This window comes from Rissa tridactyla, chromosome 9 (assembly GCF_028500815.1).
Source record: "Rissa tridactyla isolate bRisTri1 chromosome 9, bRisTri1.patW.cur.20221130, whole genome shotgun sequence".
Lineage (NCBI taxonomy): Eukaryota > Metazoa > Chordata > Aves > Charadriiformes > Laridae > Rissa > Rissa tridactyla.
In genome coordinates, this window is record NC_071474.1 from 25,539,518 (window position 1) to 25,558,203 (window position 18,686).

Genomic DNA, 18,686 nt, shown 5'->3' on the forward strand with positions numbered 1-18,686 from the left:
GGAGATGACAGTAAACACGGTCAGACTGTTCACTCACACCCTCCAAGTCAGAGCCTGCAGCTGTTACCGTGGCCCTCTACTCCTTGTGTTAAGTATAGATGATTCAGAAAAGTAGGTACCGCTGTGGCCACCACCATGGCGTGCTGGTGAAAGGGTGTCAAAACAGGAATCTAGGAGCTGTGGCTAGCAAGACCACTGTTGTGATTACACCAAGCCACAGAGATCACAAGGCAGCACGAAGACACTGATGAAATACTTGGTGTCCACTGCCTCCGGCCAAAATTATTTTCCAAAAAAAAATGGGAAAAAGAAAAGAAGCAAATAAGCATCATAGTAACACAGGGCCAAGAGGATCATGTGCGCACTTGAGAAAGGAGCCATTAAATAAGTGCTGCCTGTTGTAATGCAATCCTTCTCCCACAGCCAGGTGGGGTCAGGCTCATAACTGGCAGTAGCCCAGAGCTGGCCGCAGTGGTGTGCGATGGGGCGTGCGCAGGCAGCGCACAGGCACCCAAGAAGATACGGCTGGCACTTGCTCTCAGCAGGAACCACCGCTTGCCTGCAGAGGCTTTTCAGACCTTTCCAACCCAATGCTAGGGAAAAAAAACTTTGTCTGGGAATCTGCTGCAGAAGCAGCCCAAGATCCCTCCCCTGTGTGCTCTCCTCCACACTGCACCAGCTCTGGAGGAGAACCTGTGCCCTGTTCACAGGGAACCTGCGTCCCCAGGCAGCCACCTTCTGGAGACCAAGTCCAGGAATATGCAACCGCTCGGAGCGCCAGGCCCGGGGCAGCAGGCCCAAGGGTGCATGCCTGCTGGAGATCTTCACCACTGCACGGGAGGCTGTAATGATGCTGCATCCCGACAGCACGTGGGGAGGGAAAGCACAGCTTGACATGGTCAGGGGACACTGCTAACAGGGAAAAGCTTCCCAAATCAGCTGTTGCAGGGAAGGAGCAAGGTTCTTCTGGCCTGGTCTTTCTGATGCCTCTAATGTGCCCTGCTAGTGTCAACGCACCGAGGGAGCAGGCAGCTACCCGGGGTTTCCATCACCCCCACATCCACAAGCCTAAGCTGCTCTTTAATGCAGGGCAAGTCATCTCAGCCCCCTCCTCTGTGCATGTTTTCCTTCATAACCTTTAATTTCAAGACCATTCCCAAGCATGTGTACATGTATTTATCTGTAAGTGATACTCTGAAAAGAAGGATTTAGTTAAGAAAACCTAGAGTATAACATAAAAGCAATCTAGTTTTTGTTGCTTCTTCCCAGACAGTAAATCAGAGAGTTTTCTTCCCAAATTCCCAGCACACATGCTTGCAAGCAGCATTCATTCTAAAACCAAAACCAAACATGCAACGAATTACAGAACTCGTTTCTTCTTTGCTTTCTTGCGACATTTCTTTTTTTCTTTTTTTTTTTTTAATCTTTTGCCTACCAAGTAACCAGACTTAATGCAGAAAGCAAGCTATATATGACAGATTTTGGGATGCAGAATAAATCTTGGGAGTTCTTTCCCTTCCAGCAACCATTTTCTGTGACCCTAGATAACAGGAGGATTCGTTTCATTGTAATTATTAGCTACAGAAGGCCATAAAAATGACAAATTGTCCATTCTAGCTGTGTCAAAAGTGTAACTCGCTTTTGGTTTACTTGAAGTTAACACTAATTTATAGTTAACAGTGATATGCAACCCAAAAACAAAGCAGTGCAGCTTTCGTATTTCAAAATAAACTTGCAGGAAAACATGCCATCCTTGCACGTCTCGTGAAATGCAGTGACCTTCTCCACTATTTTATTGTCACTTTGGGCCTCAGAAAAGCCCTTCAGAGGACTTAAAAGGAAGTTTGGGACTCATGTGGTTGTGGAGTTGGCAAAGAAAACACTTCCTTATAGATACCATCTGCTGGGCTCATATCTTGCTTTTACAGAAGCAACACCGTGTCCTGTCATAGGGGAAATGTGAGAAATTAACTGAAACCAGTATTTTGTATCTTTGAAGACCCATGATGCCAAATCCAGTGTGGATTCAGGCTGGCATAAATCCAAGAAAACGACCCCACTGCCCCTCCTTCCAGCAGCCAAAACGGCAGCCTGTGTTGCTGTAATCAGCATTTCAGAAAGGCCTGACAGGCTCCGGGTTTTGAAGGCTGATGGTGAGATCCAGTTGAGCGGTGCACAGGTTTGGCTTCAGCATTTGAACACCCACAGAAAATTTGCCAGGGAGGCAAGGATGGTCTCTTATCTGCTGTAGGCACAAAACAAATATTTCTGGCTAAACAAACTTTTGACTAGTCAGGGGAAGAGACGTGCAGAGAGGCGGCATCTGGTGGGGTGTGTGCAGACGTGCAGCAGGATGGATCTCAAGGCTAAGCAGATCCCACTCAAGCAGAAAACTCAAAAGGAAGGTAGAGCAATAAACTTGTGCTGGACCCTGTAGAAAAACGGAGTGATTCCTGCCAGTTCCCGATGTAGCAGGCTTTCAGAAGCCCCATGGAAAAACATCTCGTGTGAGACCATGCTGTCTGGAGCCAAACAGGTAGCGAGCAAGACTTCTGCATTTTCTGCTTCTCACATCTGCTTAGGACGACCCAAAATTCAGCCCTAGACACGCTCATACTAGCTCTTAGCTTTGATGTGGGGTTATAGTAAAACGTACATATCACAGACTTTTCCCACCTTTGAAAAACAGTTTAGCAGCCTCTTTCTTTAATCCAACTGTGCTTGGCAACCGCTGCAGGGCCTTCTTTGGAAGTGGCCCTTTGCTGCCTACCGTCGGCATACTGTGCTCTGCCTGGCTGCGATCTCATGCCACGGGGATTTACCTCATTAATGAAGTGTTCCGTTCAAGTGATTTGAGAGGTTTTAATTAATTTTGAATTTATAATCGTCGTGGTTGTGTTCTGTTTTACCTCAAACCAGGAGATTGATAACTGTGCAGCTTGGAAGGAATGGACGTAAATCTGGTCTCCCAGATGTACTTATGAGAAGCGGCAGGTTTTGACAAGCATGAAGGGAAATGTCAGCAATAGCATCAGTCACTGCTCTCCTGTGGTTAGCTGCGGCTTTGACACTGCTTGAGCTCAGGGGATTAAACAGCCTCGCTCCGTACCAGGGCTCAGAAAAGCGTAAAGAGAGGTTCGGCAAATACTACCCTCTTTCAAAGGCAGTGGGAGAGGAGCAGCTTGTCAGTACAAGTATTATTCAAGCAATAGCATCGTCAGCGATACTGACGGTTTGGGGCAAAGATTCAAGACACACCAGCTTTTGATTGAACAGATACTAATCTTTAACAGCAGTTTTGTGACCACGGCAAGCGAAGGAATTCCTAGCGATTGCTGCTTTTGTTTCCCGGTATCCAACAAATAATAAATAACTGTCGAAATAGATAACTTAATCTGGGCTGTTTTTTAAATCAGTTCAGAAATTGTTTTCTAAAACCCATCTCCAAACAGCACAAAATAGCAGTTCAACAGGAGTTGAAGTGCACTGATCTCTTCTGTCACACCTACATAAATCTGGAGTCATGTATTACATACCTTGCTAATGAAACCTCTCAGAGAGGCGAACACATGCTTAAGAGCTGCTTCCGACTGCCCGTTTTTGAGAAAAGCAAGATGAATATCAAAAACCTTCTTCATGAGTGGATTGTGGCCATCGTTGCTTAAAAGCTGAGTCTGGAAAGCAACAAATGATTTTAATTTGCAGAGATGCTGTGCCTGAAGCTGGAAATGACATAGGTGATTCTGCATAATTAATCACATCAGTTCTAAACCAGATAAGGTTTAAGATAAAAATAGGTTTAAGATACAAATATAATCAATAAATGTGACAACCAGTACAAACTTACAGCAGTTGGTCAGAAGCTATTTTTACAGCAGAGAATAAACCAAAAATATTTTACCACTTTTGCATCACTAATTCCAAAACCTAATTCAATAATCTGTACAACTTTAACTGGTTGCTTAGAGTTATTTTAAATAAAACAGGTTGTTACCAACATAACTATTGCACTGTTTTTTCCATTTCTTATTTGTCTCGAGTGTTTTATTTGCAGCCCAAAAGAGAGAGAGAGAGAGAGAGAGGGGAAAAAAAAGGCTATCACATCTTTTCACAGATTGCTGTACTAAGTCACTACACTTCCCTTGTCTTCTGCAAAGTTGTGACAGTTTGCACCTCCTGGGAACCTATCTCCCTTTTCCCCCTTCCCTGCAGAGAGGTGATAAAATGGAATTACTTGGAGAGGATTAATATAGTTTGGTGTCAAGAGTTATCTTGCCTATGCCTGTGTCATCCTTGCAGCTGCTGCACAGGACATGGTGGCCACCCAGCAAGGACATGGATGTCCCATATCCATGTTGGAGCGAGTCCAGAGGAGGCCACGAAGATGCTGGGAGGGCTGGAGCCCCTCTGCTGTGAGGACAGGCTGAGAGAGTTGGGGGGGTTCAGCCTGGAGAAGAGAAGGCTCGGGGGAGACCTTCCAGCCCCTTCCAGTCCCTAAAGGGGCTCCAGGAGAGACGGGGAGGGACTCTGGAGCAGGGAGGGGAGCCATGGGACCGAGCAGGGACAGTTTTAAACTGAAAGAGGGGAGATTTAGATGAGATATTAGGAAGAAATTCTTTGCTGTGAGGGCGATGAGCCCCTGGCCCATGTTGCCCAGAGAGGTGGTGGAAGCCCCATCCCTGGAGGTGTTCAAGGCCAGGCTGGATGAAGCTCTGAGCAACCTGATCTAGTTGAAGATGTCCCTGTTCACTGCAGGGCGTGGGACTAGATGGCCTTTAGAGGTCCCTTCCAACCCGACACATTCTGTGATTCTATGATTCTAGATCAATAGGAGATCAATAGTCCCTATCTCATTGCCAGTCCAAGCAATACCTTGGGCTAGATAAGATTTGTCTTCTGACATCCTATACACATCTTGTAGTGGGGTAAGTTTAGGTTCCATACTTTCTAACTGAACTTATTTAACACTGTCAGTGGGAGCACCATCAGCACTTTTACTGCAGAATAGAGCACACTTCTGTGCGGTAACGCTGTGTGACCATAAAAGCAAAGCAGAAGCCCATTAAAGCGGAAGGGAATCCAGTCTATCCTGTGGTTTGAAAATCACATTGTCTTGTGGTTCAGCCATATTCAAAAAGAGGCAACTGAGAAAGTCAAGCAAGGTTTAACTCTTGCATCTAAATCCTTCTGCTGTTGCCAAACTATCAAGGAGTAATTTATTGTATGCACCAGGCTGGCTTTTTCGCTCCTTAACAAAAAAGGGCAAAGGATATGAAGCAGAGAACACGATGAACTTTCTCTTCATGTTGTTCAGTACATCTAAAAAGGAAATCTTCATTATGCTTACTCTGAAATCCAGCGTTGCGCTTGTGACATTATGCAAGACACATTGCTATGAGCAGGATTCCTCCAACCACACTTCAAGGAAGAGCTTTTCTGAACAGTATTTCAGTATTTTGCTGCCAGCCTGGGGTTCTCTTCACCACAGAGGCTTTGATTCTTGTACATGGCGATGACTACTGGGAATGTGAATCGGTATATGGAGGAGAAAACTTCTACCAGTGTTACTGATCCTATCTGAACTGGTAACCACAGCTGGAATGCCTCAGCCCCAGAGACATTTATGTTACACTGATTCAAGGAATTCCAGGCCTCGCTTCTAGGCAATTTATCGTAGAAAACAGTGACTGTTCTAAAAATGCTAGACCTTCATTTCCCTTTCCTCTAGTCCCTCCTTTCTACATGATGTACATTTCCTCTTATTCTACTTTTGTAATGCCTACAGTCATGGTATAACATCCACATCATTTTTTCTGGTCTTGCAGTTTTGAAGAAATTGCAAGATTGCATAACTGCACGATTGCTCTGAGACCTCGTGAAACACTCAGCGTTTTGGAAAATAAACAAGCTGCAAACAATTTGCTTTTGTAGAGCCTTCCACACTCTGCCACTCTAGGAGAATGAATCACCAAAATCAAAACCCATACAGAAACACAGCACACTTTTCTACAATACTTTTGATTTCGATGCTGACCTTGAAACTCTGAGTGAAAAATGAGATGGTGTCCAGGATGGTGAGGCACACTTCGGTGGCAATATTTCCCTCCAGTAAGGCCTGGTGCACAATATCTGCTTCTGAGGTGCCTGCATCTGCGGACAGAAAGCAAATCGGGAGGAAACAGTGTTCAACACTCCAGATCGCAATGCCGATATAGATAAGGTTTCCCCTTACACTTCACTGGGTTTGGAAGATGAGGTTAAGAACAGCAAGATGCTGAGTCTGCCAGCCCTATTTGGATAAGCTGCCTCAGCCTGATGCCGATGGAGAAAACCAATGTCAGTATTCCCGCTTAATGTCACTGTCTTTAAAGCCAGACAGAGAATGAGGTGTCCAAGGTGCATCCACAGAGGGGAAACGGCAAGGTGCTTCAATGGGGCAAAATTCACCCACGTGGAGAGGCTCAGAGCAGCTCCCAGCCCCCGTCTCTGCATAGGGCTGAACCGTCCCCCCAGGGCAGCCCTCCTGCCTGCCCTGCTCACCGCACACTCTCCACCAAAGAGCCGAGCCAAGACAGGCCAGGGGAAAAAGCCACCCAAGTCCTAAGCCCAGGGGTGATTTTTAAGGGGCTGGCTTAAATGTCACCCCCACCAATCTAGGAATATTGTAGGGAGGAGCGGTGACCACTGTAATTCTGCAGAGTTTGAATACCCTGAAGCAACAAGCAGCAAGTGGACAACGGCTACATGCAGTTTTCAACAGGCTAATACTCCGTGGTTCCATCTTGCTTGGCTGTACATACTGTGGTTGAGCGTGAAGGAGGTCTCCAAGCTGCCCAGATGCTGGAGCCGCACCTGCATCCCTCCGGCTCTGCTGCGGAGCGCTGGCATCGTCTGGGATTTCCTATTAGCTCCCGTGTGCTTGGACAACCAGGCGTCATGTACCCTGCAAGGGGAAGGGGAGAGCATGGGTTTGGATAAGCAGCAGCGGCCACACCACTACAGGATTACACGAGGCACCAGGACGGAGACCTGGCCTCCCTCCAACACATGAATCCGGCTTATCCCTGGCAATCCCAGTGGGACTGGCCAGGCAACCCTGGTCTCGCCTGCACCAGGTGGCCCTAGAGCTAATGGAAGAGCAGTGCTGCTGCTCAGGGAGCACAGATGCCACTCATGTCTCACCTGCAGCCGTCTGTGGGGGACACTGCCGACCTGGGAGGGTAGCCGGGAGCGCCTGGGCCTGGGGGTCTCATGCAGGAGCTGGAGGGGAGGGAAGGGGCAGGGGGCTAAGATGAGGGGATTCTGCTCGCGGCGTGGCGCTGAGCAGAGTCCTGGCCCCGCAGGCTCCTGGCCGGCCTGGGCTGTCCTGGCGCGGCTGTGCACGGTCCCTTCCTGCCACGGCTGCTGCTGGGAGCATGGGGATGGCCCCCACCATGGCCCCCAACGGAAGAATACAGTACCTGGCAATGTTTCTCTTCCCCACGTATCTGAAGTGAAATAAACACACCCTAGAAAGAAAATAAAATACATCTCTGTTACAGATCCTGCAGATCAGGAACAATCCAGAATATCATTCTATCTTAGGAAGTGTGGGTTAGATGAGTGGGCAGAGGGGGATGGAGAACTTGCTGACCGGCAGAGCTCAGAGGGTTGCGGTCAGCAGCGCGGAGTCCAGTTGGAGGCCTGTAACTAGCTGTCATCCCCAGGGGTCAGTACTGGGGCCGGTCTTATTCAACACACTCATCAACCACCTGGGTGAGGGGACTCTTCAAGTTTGCTGATGACACAAAACTGACACCAGAAGGCGTGGTACCATACAGCCAGACCTAGACAGGCTGGAGAGCTGGGCGGAGAGAAACCTTATGAAATTCAAGAAGGGCAAGCGTAGGGTGCTGCCCCTGGGGAGGAATAACCCCCTGCACCAGGACAGGTTGGGGGTGACCTGCTGGAGAGCAGCTCTGTGGAAAGAGACCTGGGAGTCCTGGGGGACAACAGGATGCCCATGGGGCAGCAATGTGCCCTTGTGGCCAAGGTGGCCAATGGCACCCTGGGGGGCATCAAGAAGAGTGTGGCCGCAGGTGGAGGGAGGTCATCTTCCCCCTTTGCTCTGCCCTGGGGAGGCCACATCTGGAGTGCTGTGTCCAGTTCTGGGCTCCCCAGTTCCAGAAGGACAGGGAACTGCTGGAGAGAGTCCAGGGGAGGCTACAAAGATGATGAGGGGACTGGAGCATCTCTATCATGAGGAAAGGCTGAGAGCCCTGGGGCTGTTTAGCCTGGAGAAGACTGAGAGGGGATCTCATCAATGCTCATCATTATCTAAAGGGCAGGTGTCAAGACTCCTTTCAGTGGTGCCCAGTGACAGGACAAGGGGCAACGGACACAAGCTGGAACACGGGTAATTTCATCTCAACATGAGGAAAAACTTGTTTCCTTTGAGGGTAGCAGAGTACTGGAACAGGCTGCCCAGAAAGGCTGCGGAGTCTCCTTCTCTGGAGATATTCCAAACCCGTTCCTGTCCAACCTGCTCTGGGTGAAACTGCTTTGGCGGGAGGGGTTGGACTAAATCATCTCCAGAGGTCCCTTCCAACCCCTACCGTTCTGTGATGCTATGATTTAAAATCTTCCCTGTCCTTGTCTGCAGACACACTCCTGGGATTTGCATTTACAAGTTACTTGATTTCACACCCTCGGATTCCAAACCCTATGGCACATCCCTGTCACCTCACCCATCTGTTCCACCGAACCCACTGCAAAGCAGAGGCTGTGCTGGTTACGGTGGGATGCTGTGCCAGTTACAGTGGGATGCTGTGCTGTGAGCCCTGCTCACTACGGGTCGGGGACACCCTCCTCACAGCCTGGACTGAGCACAGGACTCCACCACTTCACCGGGCTCCCTCAATACACACGTGTTCCTTATCAGAGGGAGGAAGAACCCTGACCAGAGGCTGCTAGTGCTGCCCAGGACCGCGGGCACCCAGCCAGACACACCACACTCCTCCTTGACTGGTGCTGCCTGCACAAAGGTGCAGTGTTTGAATTGCAGCCTCATGATACTCACTCCAGAAGCACAAGGACGTTGATCAGCTCTTGGGGAGAGAATTTGTTCCAGTAAGCTAAAAGAGTATCTGAAAGAAAGGAAAGAACAGTGCACCGAGATTTAAAAAAAAAAAGAGGCCCTAACAGGCCAAAATCACCAGTGATGGTCTCTTGTCTTTCTGGCTGCCTTGCAGTAAGCAAGACCCACCAACCTTCAGAGATCATCTTCACAATGTAGAGGTAGCACATCAGAAGCGTCCGGATCTCAAACTGGTCCAGGCGGCTGCAGTGCGACACGCTGCTCCTTGTGGAGCTTCTGCGGACCTAAGGGGACATGGATGTGACATGGAGGCCAGCGGCTGCGGGTGCCCGGGCTGCACCCAAGCAGAGCACAGGGCGAGACACCAGCAAAGCCGGCACATACCAGATATGCCAGCATTTCTTCCGTCCCCCTCCATCTGCACCCCCACAGCACCATTTGTGACACGTTTTGAAGACATCTCGCCCCTCAGGGTTGCTGCCCACACAGTGATGGGCAATTTAGAAATCCCGGACACATAGCCAAATGCTTCTCTGGCCAGACAAAAGTCGTCTGGGGGAGAATGATGGCTTATCCAGCAAAATGCAGGGCAGCCCTGCTTTCACTTCCCCTGCTCTCTGCAGCGTCTAAGCTCCCTGGCATTCTTGAAGTCAGTTCTTGTCAAACAAAACAGTTCATCAGCTGCCACGGTTTAAAGCAAGAATCCAACTTTCTGTTAAAGATGTACACTTCAAAATAAAATGTCAGTTATTAAAAAAAGCAGGAAATTTCAGCTTAAGAGAACTTTTTTTTCCCTTGATTTTTGGAAGCGTCTCTTGTTTTTCTTCCTACTTAGTGACTTAGGCAAAAGTAAGTGAAATCCTGCTGGTGAGTCAACCTGTGTGGGAAAGGCTTAGGCATTGTGTGGTGGGAAACATGACTTTTAAAGCTTTACCATTTTTGGGTTTTGCATTCTCTGTGCTCGCCCTAGCTGTATCCTCCGACAAATGGACACGATTAAGCCCTAAGCAGGATGCTTCTCCTAAAGCTGTGCCTCACATGTTTGGAGAGCGATCCGCAGATCTTATTTGTTGTTTATTCTGGGACAGGCTGGGGATGTGAGTCATAATAAAACAGAATTAAACATGCAGTTCAGAGTTGCAGATACAGTGCTACAGCCAGAACTTTGCTGTTGAACATGCCAAACTATCAAGCCAGCACACAACTCACTCCAGAGGAACAGGCAATAAGTGACGTGTCTACCTTTGTGGAGCAGTGTTAAAGCTGTGCTCCGCTATGTGGCATTGCTTTTAAATGGTTTTGTGGACATTGCACTCCATAACAGAAAAGCTGTTTCTCAACGGCTCTGAAAAACGTACCGTCAGGGGCTCAGAAGAGGATGCCTAGCTGTGGGGAAGAGCTGAGCTGTGAGCAATAACGCTTTCTAAAGCACACCCCGCCAGCAGGGCTAAAGCATATGCTTAGAGCTGTGCGGAACAGGAACAGTTCGATACCCAAGTGTTTGACTGTACTTGGGTCTTGCAGCTTCGTGATTCACGTGCGAGAGCTTGAAAGGCCCCACCTCTCCTCAGCGTGTCAGGGCACAGCCAGCAGGAGCCCAGGTAATCTGTGACGTGCTTGTTGTAAGGGCCAAAGTTTTTAAAGATGCATCAATGATTCATGTCAACCAATCCAAGACATCTGGAAAGCGCCCCGGGGAAAACCAGCGGCTGGTTCGCACAAATACCTGATTCCCATGCGCGCAATATGCCAACACAGAGAGCACACCCTGTCTGAAGAGTGGGGTCAGAGCTCTTTGTGGTGTGACCGCCATCACCTTTGGCAAGTTTGGGGCTGTGGTTATTAGCCTGTGCCAGTTTTCCTACAAATACCTCCTCTTATCTTATGTCAGGGGTCACTGGCCATCTCACATCACGGTGCTTTGCCTCCCAGCCGTGTGTGGAAACCAGTTCCCAGCACCGTGCACTGGCCGGGCTGAGACCCGTCCGTGCACAGGGAGCACGTCTGAGTATGGATAAATGCACCACGGGAGCAGAGATTTTCCCCATGGATTTTGCCTTTCAGCTTTGGTAAGTAATTTGTCAACAGTTATATTTTTGTCTCAGAGATGTTTGAAGAGGCAAAGCATACCAGACCAGTGAGCCTGACCTCCTCTGTTAAACATGAATCTTATTTGTTTCCAAACAGAGATATTTATAAGCCAGCTTTTAAGAGTGCTACCACAGGGAACTCCTTTTCCCTCCCCCTTTAACGCAGCCCACAGACTACTGCAGTGAGCACTGTCCTTTCTAACCCCAGATACATTACATTTTCGCTCTGATCCGGTGAACTGGTTGCCCCCTCTGAGTTCAGGGATCCTTTCGAGTCCTCCCGCTTTATTGCATGACCATTTGGAAGTGCTGCTCCACAGGCTGAAAAAACCCAAACCCTGCAGTTAAGCCCTTTGCACTGGCACTCCCCAGCACATCACGGCTAGGGAGTAGAGGATGCGATTCCGACAGCACAGACAGGGCTTGCCAAAGCCCCATGTCAGAAGCTGATTAATCTGGAAAGGCCAGTTGGGGTGACACCATGTCCAGGCAAAAGCATATAAACTCTGAGCGGCCCTTTGGCAGGCAGCTATTTCAGGTTTTGGGTAGCAGGTTTTGGCTTTTTGGGACTGCTAACAGTTACATTCAAAATCAATGGGAAAGTTCAAGTTTAGAAAAATCAATTTACCTGGATCTTTGTCTGCAATGAGGCTGGATCTATTTGAGGGGGATGCAAAACTGCACATGAATTCATCCCTGGATGCCTGTAAAGCAATATGCGGATTTTGTGACCAATGGAAGATAACACTTGTTCTCTTATAGAAGAGAATAATGAAATAAAAAAAAGCAAATTAGAGCAGCTTTTAAAATGCAGATGAGAAGAAAAAAATCTATTTCCTTATTCCTATAACAAGGAGAGAAACGACTTGGGGAGGAGTGCAAAGAATAGCAGAACATATTAAAGTAAGTCATAGCAGGTTTTTTCCCTTTTGTTTTTCAACATCCGGGTTGAAATTTTGAATTGTTTTTTTCAAAATTTTTTTTTTATTGCTGTTGTTTTGCCGCAAACAAGGACGCAAGCCTAGTCTGCAAGGCTAAGCCCTCCTGGGAACCACACACAACCCTCAGGCAGGTGGGCAACTCCCCAGAACGGCTGCTGGGGTCTGAGGCTGAGTCCTGTTGCACCTCATTGCGCTTTGAGGGGGCGGGGGGGGACGACAGACAGACTTACCTCACCACATGGCACTACGCAGACCTGTAAAGAAACACATTAAACAATAGCAAGCAAAAGGGTGGAGTCATTGTACCCAGTGCTGCAGACTGAACCAAGTCATAGGAAAGGCCAAATTAAAAGAAACAAGCACATTACGGAGGAGAAAAACACACTTATTTCTAAAGTTGAGCCTGGTTGCTGGCAGCGGGAGTTGCGCGGGGTTATGCAGGGAGAGGAGGACAGAGGAGGAGGGCGAGGAGGCATCGCTGGTTTACTCACGGGGCTGGAGGCGGCTGTGCAGGAGTAGAGTGCCTCACGGCTGGCCACTCGCTGGAGGTTCTCCAGGAGTAGCCCAAACAGCGGCAGGTAGAGCTGGGCTATTTTTGCCTGCTGGTTCTGGAAAAAAAGCCAGGGAGAAAAATGTAGGTAAGAGCCCAGGCTTTTCAATGGAGTGAAAAATGGAAAGTCTTGAGCCAAAACACACGCACATATATATTTACACACTGTTTGTGGTGTCCGAGGACAGGGGTTGGTTTGGCTTCTTGTCTCTGCTTCCACAACTGCCAGGCAGGTATTACCCCTCAGGCAGCGAGCTTGGGACACTCAGGGTTTTGGGGGCTGAATAATGTTCCTAGTCATACAGAATGTGTGATGAACGAAACCCCGCATTTCCTAACTCTTTAACTGGCACTTCATTCACACGGTTTGACTTTCAAGTGCAACACCCAGCAGTAATGAAACAAAAACATTTGGTCCTCGCCTGGTGCTGGCAATCGCTTCCAGTCAGAAATTCTCCATAGCAAATGCTCCTACTTAAAACAGTTTCTAAGAACAGATTGATTTGGACTAGGTGATATAGATCGAAAACGGTCTGGTTTCTAAATGCAGGGCTCTCATGTTCATTTTTTTTGTTAAAAAATTATTATTATGGACTTGACAGAAAGGTTAAAAAAAAAAAGAAATTTAAGGCTTGCAAATTGAATGGTAAATTTTGACCGATATAAGAATAATTTTTTCTTCTGGTGCAGCATGACAAAAGACAAAGAAATGCCCACGGGGTGAGAAAACCCTCTCTCAGCCCTTGATGGAGGCAGGGTTTCCTTGGTCGAAGTGAGACTGCAGCAAGAGGGGTTGGACTAGATGATCTCCAGAGGTCCCTTCCAACCCTATGATTCTATGATTCTAAGAGACCTTGCCAGGCTCGGCCTGTCCTGCCTGTGACGTGATTTTTTGCTTTGGTGTCCTGGGACACCAGCTGAGCATCCTGCCCTGGCTCCAGGCCAGTTGCTGGCCACACAGCCCAGAGCACAACACATGTACAAAAATCCAGTGGCACAATTTTAAGGCGGGTGGTGTTTTTGAGGAGGCAGGGAGAGCGCTGCACACTGTGGGGGCAAACAGCTCCTGGACTAGGGGGAGGGTTTTCAAGCATCCAGAAGAGCAGAAGCAGGCTGCCCCTGACCCAGTCTTGTCAGAGAGCTGGCAGATCTCCCCTGAAATATCAAGTCTTGCCAAGTATCATGGGCTACAGTTCTGTTTCCAGGCTGTGCAAGTCACCACAGATCCTCAGCGCAGAGGAAAGTAAGCCCACCTCCTGCTCAGCCCTTCCAAACAGGGAGAGGAGAAGGAGGAAAAGGAGAAAAGGAGGGAGGAGAAAAGGAGAAAAGGAGGAGAAAAGGAGAAAAGGAGAAAAGACAAGGAGAGAAGGAGGAGAAGGAGGAGGAGAAGGAGAGAAGGAGGAGAAGGAGAAGGAGAAGGAGAAGGAGAAGGAGAAGGAGAAGGAGAAGGAGAAGGAGAAGGAGGGAGGGGAGAGGGGGAAGAGCTGGCTCTGACTCCACGCAGACCGCAGGACCCTGGGCACATTCGGGTCACTTCTCCCACCCAGCATGCCCGGGAGTCTATTCACATTCCCAGATAAAATTCAGAAATGCAGCACACTAGGAGCAATGTGAGGAGCTAAACTCCAAAGAGAGGCATGTTTTCAGCCTAGGGCAAGGACAGGTAGTATCCGTACAGGTAGCTCAGTGCTTTCAAGGACATATGGGTCAGCAGGGAGCAGCATCAAGAAAGAAAACAAGTCCATCTCCAAGCTCTTTCAGCAATACCGCACGCTCAGCCTCTGACCAAAGAAAGCTGAGAGCTACCCAGCGGAAATCCAGCTTCCCATGGGAATCCGCAGATCCTCTCCTCTGAGTCACTAATTAGTAAAACACGCAGCTGACTTGTAGCAGAGATCAGCCCTGTTTCCTAATTATAGTATATTAATGTGGGATATTAATTTAAGCCCAAGACCAGAACAACATTGACGTTGCTTAATTTTGTTGAACAGCCTCCTGGCTAACGACACTCTCAAGATCCTTAATGGCTCAGGGCTTTATTATCTAAATACTCAGCATGAATAAGAGCACTGCGGTTATCTGACTGCATTGTTTGTGTTTCTAGATCATTTTTCAGAGCTATTACTGTTATGCCATAACTATCAGTTATTTCCAACATTTCCCTAACAAAGTAATTAGAATACCCTTGGTGCACCACACAAGATCTAAAACTCTGATGTGTGTTTTATTCATGAAATTCAAGAACATTACGTTTAAAAGCAAACAAAATATGCCTGACCTTGTGCTGGTATCTGTTGTCAAAGGCGTGCTTTATCAAGAGATTTTTTAAGACTGAGACGGCCGTATATCTGATATCGTAGTTGTCCTGCAAGGCAACAGAGGCTTCTCTGAGAAGCATCCCCACCAGGAAATGATGCCTGCAATACTCATCAGTTAAACTGTACTCAAGATTTACATCTGAAAGAAACAACAAGGCAACGGTTAAGGATCTGTTCAGAGAAAGACACAACGGTCACGTAAGCCACAGCAGTCTGTGAGTACGGTTCATCGCTCTCTCCTACAGTGCACTGACTATATTTTTCTCCACCACTATTTAAGTCATATCAAAGAATTTGTCATCTTCCAGTTCAGGCTAATCGTTAATTTCAGCCTTCACCATTTCAGCAGCAGCTAAAAGAAGGATTTCTGCAGTGTGATGCTTTACAAAGCTTAGCGCTCCAAAGAGTCATCTGTAAAGTAAGAGACGGATGAGATGGGAAAAGGCAGCAGGACTTACTGCCTGGGGGCTGCCTTGCTCCTGGCTGGGGGTTATCCTGTAAGTCCCCAAACTGCCCAGGCACAGTGGTGCCACCCTCCGCGGCAAGGGTGGTAGCGGGCAGGGGAGGTGGTGCATTTACTGTGGTCACCCAGCCCTAGCAGCACCATCTCTGCACCCTCCTCCACCTCCCCCATGAGCCCTGCATTCCTTCTCCCCAGAGCAAAGGAAATACTCCCACTGGGATGAGGGATGCAAACAAGGACACGGTGCCAAGTGACCACTACTGCGTCCTCCAGCGGCTCACACGGACAGGCTTCCCAGCCCCGCGACAAGGAGCAGGGAGCCAGGACAGCGTTCCAGGCAGCTGCTTGCCAGGATCTGTGAGCTTCCCACCAGCAGATATCGAACGCAGCTCCCTAAAAGCTGCACTGACTGCCAGAAGAAGGCAGCTCAGTATCTAATCACCTTGGTTAATTTAACTTGTACCCTGCATCTCACATATATACTGTGATCAAAGGAGCGTCTGCTGCAAGGGCGAGGCATCATTCCCAGTGAGGTGCCTGGATAATGCAGCAGGGAAGCGACAGAGGTTTTGGTGAGGGGGGTGTGTGCACCCAGGCTGTGACCCATGACCTTGCCCTGACACCGTTATCTCCATCAAAAAACCCATACACCTCATCAGAGCCACGACAGGCACCATTTGACTGTTGCATTTTGGCACTAAGCCTCCCAGAGGGATAACCCCAAAGCTGCACGTTCTTCCCCCAAGGGGTACAAATGCTGTCTGCTCAGCTCAGACTTTTTTTTGTGTGAAAATCCCACAGGTGTGAAAGTTTTTCTGTGGTAAGGCAGGCAGGCATCCACACAGCTTTGAAAATCCCAGCCAAAGGGTTCCAACAGCTCTGTGTCTGCAAAAGATATTTTTAGGTTCATTGATTCATAAGTAGCATTTACTGGTTTGTGAAAGTCTGATTCAGAGGAAAGAGAAAACAATCTATCTGGAGCGTTACTAGCTTTCATTGTTAGTCATGTTAGCAAATGCTTAAGTGTCACAAATCACGGTTATTTCATTAATCAAATGCAAGCGAATTGATTGGAAGCTGTGTATTTAATTTGACATTAGAGGATTCAGTGATCCCAGTTGGACCTACCTACTGAAGTGAACCGTTCCACAGCAAATGAAAAAAAATCTAATTCACGTGTAAAAAGAAAAGGGACAAATAAAAAGACAGCAAAAGTAAACAGGAATAAGTAATGCTCTAAACCCTGGAGAAACAGGACAGTACAACATGTTTTAATATTATTTGTAAGGCTATTGCTTAACTCCCAGCTTCTGTCAGTCTCTTGGGTTCTTTGCTATCACGAGATCGCAAAACCAGTTCTGCGCTGCTGGTTGTGAGGACAGGCTCGGGGGTTCACTCTGGCCGATGGCACACACATGTGCCCCCCCAGCCAGGCTGTGGGGATGCAGACCAGCAACAGCCTCGGTAGCTGAGGGGTTTCAGAGAAAATGCTCCAAGCGCAATGCTCCAACTCAACATGATGCAGCCACAGGGATGTGCTCTGCCTGCAGGCCCGTCTGCACCAGCTTCTGCTGCAGAAGCCCTCTCTATCCACCTTCCGGGGGGCTATTCCTTCTTTTCCCAGTAACAGAGAGGGCTGGGCATGTCCCCTCTCTTCATCCAAACAAGCGGATAAAGAGGTGAGGCACACCAGCAGGATATCTCCTTGGTGATGTGCACATCACATCTGCCCATCTCCGAGTCCACTATACCCTGTAATCACAGGTCTGTCCATAAAAACACAGGTTTGTGATGGAGACGCATCACTACATGTCACTTTACAGCTTGCCCAGAGAGGTGGTGGAGTCTCTGTCTCCGGAGACATTCCAAACCCGCCTGGACGCGTTCCTGTGCCACCTGCTGTGGGTGACCCTGCTCTGGCAGGTGGTTGGACTGGATCATCTCCAGAGGTCCCTGCCAACCCCAGCCGTGCCGTGATTCTGTGATCCTGTGCCACGGCAGAGCACAGCCACCGCTGCAAAGGCACTTCTGCTGCCTGAGGATAGGCTGCTCTACTGTAAGAGATGTGCGTGAATGACAACTGCTACCACTATTTTAAAATACATATTTTAAAAATAAATCCTCATCTGGTAGGTCCTAGTCAGAGTAAAAGAGAGGAGGAAGGATGAGCTGCCCTTACAGCTTTTCAGTTTAATCATCGCAAATGCAAAGGTGAATGTTAACCAAGAAAGAGCATCCTTACGTTATCATGCCACTGAAAAGCAATGGGGAGGCACTGGGGGGGTGTTTTTCTCAGCCATTCCCAGCAGTGCACCTTGTTAAACTGTGCCAGGCAAGTAGCCAAACTGATGTAAGAGATTAGCACCTGGTGCAGAAAGCTCCGAGCAGTCAGAAACATACCAAAATAAGGGAAACTTCACAGTCACTGGTGCTTCTGCCGCCTGGATGTGTGTGGAACCACTTTGGGACTTGTATGGCTGCACCCTGAGACACAACCAAACATCCTCTTGCCTCCATCAGAATAAATCGTAGAACCATAAATCCACTGGGCTTTCACACAGGGGAATCCCAGACCTCACTCTCCTCTCTGGTACTTATCTTGGCCAGGTTATTAGCATCCAAACCTGGCAATCTTTACTGTATGAGTCTTTTACATTTAGAAGTTTACAGATGAGAAATCGGGACCCAGAGAGAATAAGGCTAGCCAGTCTCTTGAGAGAGAACATACCTTGAACTCTTTGTAGCTTGGGTTTGGAAAAGGTCATTGGTAAGTTCAGAGGAATGTAGTGCTCATGATTGCAAATGGTTTGAAGAAATTCAAACTTGTATTCAACCAGCAGCTGAGAAAAAAAAGAAAAAATAAGACAAACATAAACTATGTTTTCAGCTTGACTCCTTCACTTCCAGTTCAATGTGTTTGTTGCACAAGGACTGGGGAGTCTAAGTAGCATTTGGTGAAGGCAGATTCTTGTCTTGTTCCCCTGTCACTTCATGCAACTGTCACATGGGACTTCACCTTTTTTATCCAGACCATCAACCAACCTCTCCTTTAGTTCTGACTCCTTACTTTGTTTTAAAGCTTATCTGTATTCAGGCTCTTGGCCCAGACAAAGAGGTCTCTGCCTCCAGAGGACTCGGCAGGAACAGTGTCTAAAAGGCCTCCAACAGTTGTACAAAATAATCACTACAAAGCTTTGCCTGGCGTAGATACATACAACTGCAAACCACCTTTGACAAACCATGCTGCT

At 48.1% G+C, this 18,686-nt stretch overlaps 1 protein-coding gene across 6 annotated transcripts in view; it reads right to left on the reverse strand.

Annotated features, from left to right (window-relative positions):
* Positions 1-18,686, reverse strand: part of DOCK11 (dedicator of cytokinesis 11) — an 87,795-nt gene that overhangs the window by 20,890 nt on the left and 48,219 nt on the right. Inside the window, exons 30-43 of one of the 6 annotated variants that reach the window (XM_054215614.1) lie at positions 18,167-18,278; positions 16,567-16,605; positions 14,936-15,114; positions 12,599-12,715; positions 12,338-12,361; positions 11,795-11,870; positions 11,384-11,487; positions 9,249-9,360; positions 9,059-9,125; positions 7,461-7,508; positions 7,183-7,260; positions 6,801-6,943; positions 6,035-6,150; positions 3,537-3,674 (exon numbers count right to left, since the gene is read on the reverse strand). In XM_054215614.1, coding sequence (XP_054071589.1) covers positions 3,537-3,674; positions 6,035-6,150; positions 6,801-6,943; positions 7,183-7,260; positions 7,461-7,508; positions 9,059-9,125; positions 9,249-9,360; positions 11,384-11,487; positions 11,795-11,870; positions 12,338-12,361; positions 12,599-12,715; positions 14,936-15,114; positions 16,567-16,605; positions 18,167-18,278 — 1,353 coding nt within the window. The remainder of the gene's footprint in view (positions 1-3,536; positions 3,675-6,034; positions 6,151-6,800; positions 6,944-7,182; positions 7,261-7,460; positions 7,509-9,058; positions 9,126-9,248; positions 9,361-11,383; positions 11,488-11,794; positions 11,871-12,337; positions 12,362-12,598; positions 12,716-14,935; positions 15,115-16,566; positions 16,606-18,166; positions 18,279-18,686) is intronic. The other 5 variants (XM_054215616.1, XM_054215615.1, XM_054215618.1 and 2 more) reach the window with 5 other exon arrangements.